General features: G+C 40.3%; 1 protein-coding gene across 6 annotated transcripts in view; it reads right to left on the bottom strand.

The window, feature by feature from the left end:
- Positions 1-12832, bottom strand: part of LOC115771944 (cubilin) — a 49592-nt gene that overhangs the window by 5271 nt on the left and 31489 nt on the right. For all 6 annotated transcript variants that reach the window (XR_004018999.1, XR_004019000.1, XM_030717843.1 and 3 more), the window contains 5 exons: positions 1472-1649; positions 1225-1251; positions 956-1164; positions 679-892; positions 48-265 (listed from right to left, as the gene is read on the bottom strand). Coding sequence is in view for 4 of the 6 variants with exons in the window: in XM_030717843.1 (XP_030573703.1) it covers positions 48-265; positions 679-892; positions 956-1164; positions 1225-1251; positions 1472-1649 (846 nt within the window). In the remaining 2 variants the exon portion in view is untranslated. The remainder of the gene's footprint in view (positions 1-47; positions 266-678; positions 893-955; positions 1165-1224; positions 1252-1471; positions 1650-12832) is intronic.

Below are 12832 nucleotides of genomic sequence, written 5' to 3'. Positions count from 1 at the left end.
TGAAAATGAAATGTAGATTATATGGTTTATCGCTGAGTAATACTTACGTATAAAATCTAATTTAACAAAACTTTCGCTAAATTCATAAATTCCTTTAAAGCCACGATTTTGCGAATTTGCGGTGCGCGGCAGGGTATAAAAATGAACAAAAAGGCTCGACTCGCTCGAATACAATACTAAGTTTCTTTGCTGTCCGCAATATGTACCGATTAATGCTGACGAATTATCTGGACCATCGTACACTTTCACATAGTCAAATGGGCAGCTGTTTTTTTTTTTTTTTGATTGTATGTTGTTGTAGTTATTGTTGTTGTTGTTGTTATTGTTGATGATGATAGTAAACAATAATTTTGTTGTAGACGAATAGATTGTAATAGCAATTGGAATAGAGCGTACATATATAAATAGAATAGAATTTACGTAGAATTTAAATAAGCAATTCTTGCAGATAGTACGAAAATATGATTCTTTGTGCGTGCGTGTGTGTGTGTGTGCCTGTGTGTGTGGTGTCAGTGGAAGCTGCATGTCAAGGCAAATACCGCAAAGATATCCAGAATTTGCTTTGATTTTGACTGGAAACTTTTTGAGAGTGTGTGTGTGTGTGTGTGTGTGTGTGTGTGTGTGTGTGTGTGTGTGCGTGTGTCTTGTGTGAATTTGTACAGCATTAGGGGTACTCACTGTGGTCCACCAAAAAACAGATCAAAATCACGAAACTCTAATCTAACTCTCTGATTCGATTCACCAAGAAATTGATATGTGCATGACATATCCTTCGGATAGGCACCTGGATAGGTTGGCGATATGAGTGCGCCAGTTTTATTGATACTCATGCTAGGCGTTATCGTGTAGGAACATGGCGATCCAGCAATGGGTATACCAATTTCATATTCCGCTGTGAAGGGCATACGATTAGGGTTTAACTGCTCAATCAATAGACGCCACGGGTTGCACTTACATGCATTTATAAACCGAAATGTGCCCTCGAACAGGTCCGTCGACACATTCTTGTTGCTAAAAAATGAAATGGCAACGGCGCGGTACATGGAAATGCGACGACGCGGCGGTATTGCGCCACAATAGCGGCCGCCGAATGGGGAATTGATCAGCTCCGCTGGTTCGGACGATTGCACCTCCGAGTAGATATCCATGTACTCATGAACACAGCTGCAAAGCGTTATCGAAACTCAAATTAAGCTGTCATTAATTAACAAATTAATTACTCACCTTGGTAACTCACCGACGGCCGAACCGCTAAAATAATAAAGGCCAGATTATATATGTTCAAATGTTACAGTCGGCTGTAACCGACAGAATAATACTCGTTCACAGTCTTGTATAAAAGCAAGGTTTTCTTAACTTTAATTGCGAGGAGATAATTAGCAGACGGACAGCAATAAACCAATATACTCCTCTCACTTTGCGAACGAGTATTATAATAAATAATAAAATCAATTTTCTGTGCGTGACTTACTCTGGCGGACTTCCTCTTAAATTAAAGGATTTAAAAACTACTTCGACGCGCTGACCAGGTCCTGCTAGGAATGTGTAGAGGCATTGCCGCGAATGATTCCGATGGTTATGCAGCAGCGGAGCCGTGAAGCTGCCGTTCTGTGGCCCTCCAATGCGCGAGACAAACGTCTGATCACATTCTGCTTACATGCAAAGAGAAAGAGACAGAGAGAGAGAGAGAGAGAGGAGAGGGGAAGAGAGTTGCCCACAAACGGGTAAAGTTTGTGTGCGGTTTTTGGCATTGATAAGTCGAGTAGTTACAAGTCGCAGCAATGGTTATACAATAGACAATAGACACACACAACATAACAAACACATACACAAAACGTAGCAGTAAAACAAGAGTTGAACTGTATGTATACCAGCCAGGGCTGTGCGCTAGTGTGTCAGTGTCTGTGTCTGTGTGTGTGTGTGTCTGCGTGTTTGTGTTTGTCGGTGTGTGTGTGCGTGGTGTGTTGATGTATTTACAACTAGAAAGCGGTTTCAATTTCAACTAAGTCAACTTTCAACTACAGATAGACACTTAAATTTAACTGTTAACTACGGGCGCGGGAAGCACACACACACATCAAGAGAGAGAGAGAGAGTGAGAGAGCGAGAGAAATTGAGTTTTGCTAGTGGCGCCACCTACTTGGCGATTTTGTGGGTCGCACCGGCGCCTCCAAGTATGCCACAACCGGCTGCATCCATGGCTCGCCAGCGCCCTCGCCCTCAATGCCGGGCGACTTCAAATGCGCTGTGGCGGCCACTGAGTTCGGTGTATTTATTGGGTTGGAGAGGGGAAGCGGGGGTTTTGGGTATAGACGAAAGACAAAGACATGATGTTAATGATTTGTATATACATGTCTATGTATGTGTGCGTGCGTGTGTGTGTGCGTGCGTGTGCAAGTGTGTGAGTAAGCATGTGTATATATCAGCTTGACGCACAACATGGAAAAACGCTTCAGTGTTTATGACAGGTGCTCTGCTTTAGTTAGCCTGTCCATCAGCTGAGATAAGGTGTGTGGGGCAAACATGTTTTTTCCATAATGAAATTAAGCAACTACAGAGGAAACTGTTTTACCTAAGCTGCACTCAGTGAGCAAACACACGCACGCACAACGCATCAATTATTGTCGGTGCGTGCCTGTGTGCCTGAGTGTGTGTGTGTGTGTGTGTTGGAAATTTTAAGCGCGGCAATTGTGCACAGCTTTCCGTTTAGTGAGTTCTGCTTTGCCAAGCACGCTCAGCAAACACACATACATAGACTCTCCCACGTGCAATACGCATCGTGTGCATTTTCAAGGTGATTGCAGTTAAAACTTGCCTCAGCGTTCTCCTAACTTTGAGCGCATTTTAATCCGCTTTGCTAAACCAGTTAACTATGCTTCTACTCGATGGTTCAAATCCTCACGTACAAATTGTATACCCTCACCCCATTTAATTTGTACAATAGTATACAACATGCAGAAGAATGCTTCTTCCGTTCCCAATAGGTAAATTAATTCTTGGTAGGCTTTGATGCTTCCGTCCTTCCGTCTGTTTGTCTATTTCTTGGTCCACACTTCAATAATAGTCTGGCAACAAGGTGACAAGAAGGCTCTAAGTACGTATTGAAGATAGTGCCATTGGTGTTACGACAGCTTAGTGTATAGCGTAGTCGGACAGTCCCGACTGCAACTCTTTTACTAGTTTGATTCTCGAATACTCATAGTTTTAACCGGCTTTTGATTATGATTTCGGCAAAATTGCAGCGATCGAGTTCAAAAAAGGCAGACCAGAGCTTGCGGTTGCACCTTCTAATTAAATTAAATGCTGTTCATATTTTAAATGGACATTGTTTGCAATATATTTTTGGCTTTCGGTTTGGATGAGGTATTTGGGCTTTGCTCCCATTTGCCATTGTGGGTAGCAGCTGCTGCAGCCCAGCTGAATTTGTGTAGTTCGAGCGCAAATTCAAATGATGCTGTCTGCAAAACATTTAAATTTAAATACATAATACATATAATACATAAGCGAAATATGTTATACAGAAGTTTGCACAAATGTGGTGGCTTCCATAGTGGCTTAATGTGGATTTTGTGAAACTCTATTTCAAAGGGCCGCATTCGTTAGGGATCCACAGAAATGCTTATAACATACATTAAGGGCAATAGCATGAACTATTTATGTTATAATAAATATCATATAAACATTTTAAGATTTAATATCAAGCACAGGAAATTTCATTGCGTTTGGGGCTCCAATATTTTTTGTTAGTAGACTATGCTTCACTCGTAATCTACTTTCTTTCATTAGCAAACAGTTCTTCATAAATTTGCAGAATTAGCCTATTTCATTGATTAATAAATATTGTTTGTTAATATTACTTCTCAGGCTGTACTGGTCAGGTGAGAAGCTATAATCCATATTCTTAACTTAACTAGATGTTCCCCAGTCTGTGTAGCTCCAAAAAGTATGCTATAAATATTGAAATGGAATTTAATCATAAGTCAAGTTAAAATTTTAAAACTCATGATAGTTTTTTTTTTTTTTTTTTTTTTTTTTTTTTTATTGGTTTTAAGTTACTTTTATTTTTGCTAATTTTCTGTTACTTTTCACTTTTAGCAACTTTTATCAGCGTGAGTTCATGATAGTTGGTTGAGCTGCTCGAAATGTGAGCAAAATATATTTCTGATCGCAGCGCACGCAAGTTAAATTGAATTCATTTCAAACGACGACAACATGCGTAGTTAATTATGTATTTAAATGTAACGAAAATCAGACTGTAACTGGTTTATATTTGCATGATGTGTGTGCTACTAAATGCCATACTCATTATGTCGACAATTTTTGTTGCGCAACGATTGTAAATGAATTGTTATGCGACGCACTCGCTTTTATCTGCATTTGTTGCTGGGATGCGTGCTGATTGCTAAACTGCAAATAAATAGCGCACATGCCAAAACTTTGCTCATTAAAACGAGAACGAATCACAGGAAAAACAGCAGAAGCAGCAGCAGCAACACCAGAAACCAGGATACCAGACCCAAGGATGCCAGGACACGCTTGTAGGACTATGCGTTAAACGCTACAGGCACTGCCATGTGGTACTTGGTCTAGGTGCAGGGTGGGTCTATGGGCGTAAGCCTGGGCGTGGCCATGGGCGTAACAATGTCAACCGCAACGATATCTGAAAAACGGAAGAGACCTGCACAGTGCCGCATTCAGCATTCTCGCCAAGCCCGCCAAACGTCCCCCAACCCCACCCACCACCTGCACACACCGCCAGCCGCCAGCTGCCTAGCCATGACAATGACAATGCGCAGCACTCGAAAAGTGTCAATAAATTTTATGCAGACGCCATTTGCATTGGCATAAATATTTTTGTATTTTTGTTGGCGGCATTTGCTGTTGTTGTTGTCGTTCTGCTCGTTCGTTTGTCTGCCTAGACATTATGTTAATTTACAGCACTTTGTTTCAATGCTAAACGCTTCAAATTGTCGTCGTGTGCGTGTGTATCTGTGTGGGCATATTAAATGCAGGTTTTAATTACATATTGTGCAACTAGAACGATCAAAAACCGCAAAATGGCCGTAATAATCCGCGCAACTGCCATGTAAACAAGTTGCCTACTAATATATACACAATGAACAGGTGTAACCGACCGGGGAGGTGAAACTTAGAGGCACAAGGTAACCGCAGCTCTGGTGTTTTGCAAATTGCTCTCCAAGGATGCCAACAACTAAATGCGTTGAGACCGGGAAGTTCGACAAAGACGATGATGACGACATCAAATACTCCTTCAGCTGGCGGCAGACAGACGGCCCAAAGAGCCATACAACATTACGCTAATAACCTCACGCAGAAGCACACACAGCTATACAGGTGACAAGTGTGAAAGCCTTAAAAAATTGCTGGCAGCAGACATCAAGGATTGTTTGTGGAACTTGGCAAGTATTTATATTCATTAAGCTTCTGCTTTTAGATATGCTTTTGAGTAACCCATTCAAAGAAAATATATGGCTAAATTGTTTAGGAAGAATTATAGAAAATTTGGGTAATGAATTGGGTTTTAGAAGATTTTGTCTTAAATAACATTTACTAATCTTGACATAAGAGTCGAGCTTAAGAATGTTATTGATAATAACATTCCCAATTAAAGCATAGAATGTTGTCTGCAATTGCTGTTATCGATAGTAACGATAACAGCAATAATCGACTATCGAATTTTCACAATGTTCCTTATCGAAAGTCTTGCAGTGCTAAACAACGGTGTAATACTTGTCCATGCAATATTTGTTTATTGTACGATCTGTATCTTTCTCTCAAGGAGTCAAATTGTTTGCGACACTTTTGTCGGCATTTATAATCCTCTACTACGCTTTGCTGCCTGCTTGCAGATTGCCTGTGCGAATGTCTGCTTGGGTTTGCTGCACACACACACACACACACACACAGACACAAAATTCGTGAAAATTTAATGGCCGGCACTGCTGTTGGCACTTACAGGGCCACCCGCAGTGTAGTCCGCCCCGCACCGCGCCGAACCGCAGCAGCGACACCTCAGTCGAACAGCTCATGTTACAGACAATTTGCGTTAAATTTACAAGTAACGCCGTTTGGCAAATGCCACACCACAGAGATACCGGAGCCTTATGCTCGTTATTGTTGCTGGTTCGCGTAACCGCAGCCGTTGACGAGCAGCAGCGGCAACAGCAATTAAAGTGGATTTTCATGAAAATGAGTTTTCCTAATAGTTTATTTAGCCCGAAAATAAAATCGTGGCGATAAAACGCGTTGATTAAGAGACGAGCGAAAACGCCAGCTGCAGGTGAGCCGGCATTTCGCATAGCCATGAAGATAAGATGAAGATGAGCCTGCGCCAATGATAAGAATCATGTTGCCATAGACATAGCGCTGTCACAGCTGCCGCACCTGCTGCTGTTGTTGTTGTTGTTGTCGTAATCTCAGTCTCAAGCGCTGACGTACATAATTATGCATATTATATAGCAAAGGCTTAAGTGCATATTTGCGTTGGCTAGAAGAGCAGGTAAACTGAGTTTGATTTATTGCCAATTAGCGGGATGATTACATTCAAGTGCTTAAATAACGACCCTCTATTAATTGCCACTTAAGCTGCAAATTGCACCAAAATCAGCTAAAGATTAATATGTACACAGCACTGCTTAGATGGCTGCACTTAATATTACTCATACGCCCCGTAGCCATGTGACTAATGAATATTACGTGTTGTCCAACGATTTGGCTAGCCCTAACAATTCATTGCACTGGCTTCTGGCAGCAGCTTTAATGTGTCTCAAACACTGACAAGCTAATTAACTTTCAGCTCGCACAGCGCCAGGCCAACGCTTGTCCGGTGCTTAAGACTGAAGAACACTTGGACAAGGTAAAGGAAAAACAGGCAAACAATCCGAAAGACAGACACGGACCTTGACTAGTCGCCGCTCGGTTGGCGTGCGCTTAAGGTATTTCCTTTTACATTTTCATTTCGATTTGGAATTCGAATTTTATTTTTATTCAAATGTATCTGAACGCTTCTCAACGCTGGGCAGCAGGAACTTTGTTAGCGTAGAAATGTATTTGCATTTTTTTCTCGGCAATGCAATTTTTCATTGAACTTGTCGAATCTTATATTTGATTTCTATACACTGATAAATATATTTATATATATATATTTTTTTTTTCTCCCGAAAACTGAATAATTTGGTAAAAGCTTTTGAAGCGCACTTCAAGCGGCCAACTTTGAACACGTTCCAGGCAACTTGATCGATAAGTGTGTAATAATAAGAGCAATTCTGAGAAACTACTTACGCTTTTGGCTGGCTTGTTGAAACGTACCTGCAAAAGAGAGAGCAAAAAAAATATTAATTAAAGTTTCCACCTCAAAGTTAAGTGCAAAAATGCACATGGTAATTAAAAGTTAATTCAAGTTAAAATTTGATATGAAGACCTTCTCAGAAATGGTTGACTGTAAAAGCAGATAAGATGATAAGTTTATTGAAAAGCGATTTCAAAGATACAATTGTGGTCGTGTATGTGGTCGGTTGTGTGTGTGTGTGTGTGCCATTAATTGCAGACACAATTGGAGCCCAGTCTCAGCATCCATCATTGTCGACAGCGCTAGCATACAAAAGCCGTCTTAGAGAAGACAAGCCAGGCAATTGCCTGTGGCCCTGTCATGAAAAAAGGAATATAAGCCAGACATTGCAGCAATATATAATTCGAGCTGTAGCTATATGGCTAAGGGTACAGCAACAGCATCAGCTCAATGTGCACCATTATGCATTCTGGTCGTGTGCTTTCGTGTGTGCTGAAGCACCTCATGTTGCATGCTGCTAATCAATTATGGCTTAGCTGCAGTTAGAGCAACTGCTATTCCACCCGCTGCTCTCAATGGGCAATTATTGATTGATGCCAAGTGCAGAGCACTTCGGGGTGTCGCTCAAGTGGCCTGCGCTGCCTTGTAACCCTGATCTAGTGCCCCTTTTTCAATGGAATCTTGCGCCTGTTGTCGATGCAGTCAATGCGGCTTGCCTGTCAATGTTAAGATTTTAGACATTGAAATTTTCTTTAACAACATTTTTTTTGTTTTCCATTTTTGTGCGCGCTGTCCTTTATGGCGCAAAAGTTTAAATATGTAATTTGTTATGGTGACTAGCAAGTATAAGATATTATGTAAGTACACTATAACAAGGAATATAATGCGCATAAATAATGTAAAATTATATATGGAGCAGCTAGTTGAACTTTAAGGTTTCTTATGGTTACTGGGAATTTACTGTTGATAGGAAAACTGGCCACATCAAAGAACTGCATACCGAGAAAAGTACATTGCCTCGCTGGTTATATAATTTTAGCACAAACTGTGGAACGCATCGACTGTCAGTTTGTCTATTTCCAAGTAAGCTAGCCTCATAGTTTAAGCTCATACACAAAATAACGAAAAACATTATTTTTCGTAGGCATCGTATTGTTATATCATAAAGTTGCCCTTGGGACATTCGTGAAAAACCTTGTCGTTCATACAATCCACATCTGAATGAAACTGAACTAATACTCAGGCTAGATATCTATAGATATCTAGGTTAAAATAATGTGTTTGTACAAACTGGTTTCAATTTTGAAAGATATCTTTCCCAACTTGGAATTTACGAACTTCTCATGCTCTTGAATGAAAGTAAAATCTTATAAAGATCAGCTGAATGATAATAATTAATTTTCGGTTTTTCAAAATATCATGACAAAACTCGCAATTCTTCTACCTTATAAAGCTTATTATCAATTATTAACAATTTGAATTGAATAAGATTGCAAGAGTTATAAGAGGAGTATTATATCGGGACCCGAAAAATGTCAGCTATTTTTATGGGAAACCATAAAATGAACACTTCACTTGATTCGTTTTATGGTGCGTCCGTTTTCCAGTCCTTTGTTTGTGTTCAGAGCCTGTGCAGATTTCATACATATTTATATCAGCATTTTATGTATTCGTAAACAACAAATTACAATGAGAAGTCAAAACTCAAGAAACTTTACTGCGATTGCTTTGAAGCCAAAATGTGTGCTTCAAAAATTATATTTCCATTTAAAATGGCATAAAGTTGTTCCAGCTGTGATTGCATTAGCATATTATTCAATTTCAATGGAAGCAAAGCATTAACTTAAGGTGTGTGCAGCCAACACAATAAATTTATTTAAATGAGTCATGAAAATTAAGCGCAACTGCGTGGCAGGTGGGGCAACAGAGTCCAATTCACAGTCATGCCACATAGAGTGGAACAGTTGTTAGTCAAAGCGTGAGATGTAGATAAGACAAAGCCTAGAATGCGAAGACAAATAAAACTATAAATATAGGCGTGCCAGTGCCCTTGCCTACAGCATAACAGTTGAGAGGCAGAGCTTATTTACATAAGTGCTGGCGCACGTGTTTGATATTTCTTTTAGTTTTATGCCAGACAATGTCGCACACATACACGTACATATACATACACATACACATACACACATACATACATATGCCCATTGATAATTCAATAAACTAAACAAGATTCTGCACAAGATTTATGGGTTTGCTGAACCCACACATAAGACCTGCACCGTCTGAGTACAGGCCGCAAAACAGCGCTGAGAGGTTTATAAATCTTCATTTCAACATACCACAATATGTACACACACACACACCCACAGCCACGCCCACACACACACACTTACTACTTGGCTTAAATCTTCATCTTCATCTTTGGCTACAGCTTCGCGTGACATCATCGCCAACTTGGCCTAGATATGAAGAGGGGGGAGAGGCGCGGCTTGCGTGCTTATTAAAATGCTATCTGTATGACGAGCGCCCAATTTAAAATTGGCTTTTATAATGAACGGCACGCAGCTGTTTCATGAATTGCCAACACTTATGTTCAATAAATGCCCATAAATTTGTGCTACAATACACGCCTCGGGCGAGGCATTAAAATGCACGAGGCATGCCGCAAGGTAGGCAACAGACAAATGTCAAAAATAAAATATGTTCCCCTGTGTATTTAAGTGTGTGTGTGTGTAGGTGTGGTTGGGGTTGGGGTTGGGGTTGGGTGTGTAAGTATCGCAAATCTGTGTATTATTTTCGCGGCATAACGCAGTTGCTTTTTTTGAAAACCCAAACATTTGTTACACCCACAACAGCAACATCCACTCGCAGCTGTGCCGCAGTTGAGGCAAACACTTACTGGATGGCCGCTCGCTTCAGGCAGCCCCCACTAGAAGAAGCTCCTGCTTTAACGTGTACCCATCAAATTGATGGCCAAAGCGGCAACATTTGCCAGGCAGCCGAATTGATTAATTGACAGTTGACTCAGCGGCATTCGCCACTTCTGCTGTTGTTGGTTGTGTGTGTGTGTGTGTTTGTAAGTGTTGACTTTGGCTTTGGCTTTGGCTCTAATGTCCAGCATTTGTTATGTGTCCATAATGCCAAATGCGCCAAGCTGACTTTGCCACATTACACAAAAGTGCATTAAATTTCAGCCCATTAGACATGTCGCAAATTTTGGCCAACTCCCACAACTGGGCCAAATTTCTTTGGACGGCATTTATCTGCAGTTTACGCATCGCTGACTGCAGTTCTTGGCGCTATCGCCGCTATCAAATTAACATTGTTCATTTTCCAAATGCAAATGAGCCAAATCAAAATCGTGCACAACATTTTAGAGCAGAGAGAGCGCAAAATATAGCTGAGAGCTGCAAATGTAACTAGTTAGACAACTCTGTGTTTACTTTGTTTTCGATTTTGCTCTCTAATTTTGCAATTTCCCTTAGGTAATTGCTTTTTGCACATAACCCAACACTGCCAACCCATGCAGAGTTACCAGGCCATGCTTTAACTGTGAATGTATCTGTATCTGTTGGATGCAGCATGGCACTGGCCTGCGCGAATCCGCCGATAGGCTAATTGCCACCACAGATATCTGCAATTACATGTTATTAATGCAATTTTGTTTCGCAGCACAAACAAAATGAAAAATCACAACATTTGCATAATGCTGACGTGGGCACGGCGAGCCAATTGCCACTACTGAGTGCGTCAAAAGCGAACTGCACAAGTTGTTGATATGCGCAGTCATAAAACGTGACATTTGACGTGAGGTTGAATTTAAGTCAAGGCATCGACTGCCCATAAATATGTGTGTAAATATTCCTACACACAGCTGCCTCCACACACACACACACACACACACGCGGTAAGGTAACAAAACTCAAAATGAAACGCAATTTGCATACATGCATGGGCGGGACGGGGAAAAGGCAAAGTTAAGAGTGTGTAGATTTTTATGCGCACTCACACACACGCACACACATGCCCGCTGTGAGTATGTCAAGTCAAAAGTAAAGGTAAACCAAGGGACTTGGCCTAATCTGCATAATAATAAACCACACTCACTCTCATACAGTACACACACACCCACACACACACACAGACCCAATTCGCACAAAAAGTGCCAAATTGGCGCTCCGGCAGGCACAGCTTGGTTGCAAGTAGCTCAAAAATCCCAACTCATCCTTGTTGCGAGTTCACAACTTGCCATATTTAATATTGTGTAAATTGAATTTCCATCACTTTATGATTACTTGGTGCTTTCAGACGGAAATATAACGGACACAAGCGACTCGGGCCCAGTCAACACGACACGACACGGCACAGAACTCAACGCAATTGACTTCAGGTTCATATCTACAGGAAAAACCAGAAAAAATGTTTAGCTAAGGGCTGTAGAAGATTGAATACCCTTACACGCCAGCAGAATGTCTGATGTCTGATCTGATTTGATACCGTAAGTTATCCTCTTCAAACGAAAATCCGCTTGTGAAACGATTGTTTCCAGGATATAACTCTTGTCAAACTGAATTTAATGAAAATGCATAATATATCTTTTAGTACAAAAAGCTGCTCAAACAATTGTGACAAGTTTGTGGTATAGTTAGTATTTCGATCTAATCTAATGTAGGAGAAGGATATGTCCAGAATAGTTCAGGTTGAAAACTAAGCGACCAGATTAATCAGCTTTAAGCAGAGGCTCTCTATCAAATATGATATATTTTTGAAGTAAATATATCACTTTTGCTCTATTTTACAATAAAATTATTATACCCTCTGCAAGGGTATAATAAAACCGTTAATTCTAGAGCTTGCTGCACAGCAGTTTGAAAGTGCTGTGAAAATCAATCATTCAAGTGAACAATTTTAATTTACGCTTAATTTTTCACATTGTGCTGAGAAGACATAGTCTTTTAATTTATGTGTCATATAAACGATGAACAGGAGGGATTTTAAAAAGAGAGAGGGAGCGAGTAAGCGAAAGAGCTTAATATATAATAAATAGGTTGTGATTGTTTTTCTACGGAACAAGAAGCCGCCGGCTACTATTAATAGGTACGGGTACACGTAAAGCCTAGTCGAAACCATTTATTAGTAGGTCTGCAAGTAAGTCTTTGTCTAATTATTATTAAAATTCGTATACAAATCTTCTTCATTACTTCGAGAATCATTCTCGAAAAGCGATCTCTAATTTTCTTCTAGCTTTTCAAGCAGTCAGTTCCAACGAACAGTCAGATATTCTAAATATGTGTATACTATAAGGGAATCTCTAGCTCTTATAAGTGCTATGTTTAAAAACAGGATTTCGAATAGCATTCTTATCGACTTAATGGAAATGGGTCAAGGTATAGATGCCGTGATTCTAGTGGGTAATAACTACGTTTAAAATTTCATGTATACAGCTCTTATAGTCTCTGCAATTGATGCACAAACGGGCAGACGGACATTGCTAGATCGATTCGGAAGATAAATAGATTATTC

This window comes from Drosophila novamexicana, unplaced genomic scaffold (assembly GCF_003285875.2).
Source record: "Drosophila novamexicana strain 15010-1031.04,08,12 unplaced genomic scaffold, DnovRS2.1 tig00000108-arrow-pilon, whole genome shotgun sequence".
NCBI classification, from domain to species: domain Eukaryota; kingdom Metazoa; phylum Arthropoda; class Insecta; order Diptera; family Drosophilidae; genus Drosophila; species Drosophila novamexicana.
This window is presented reverse-complemented; position numbering and strand designations above follow the sequence as displayed.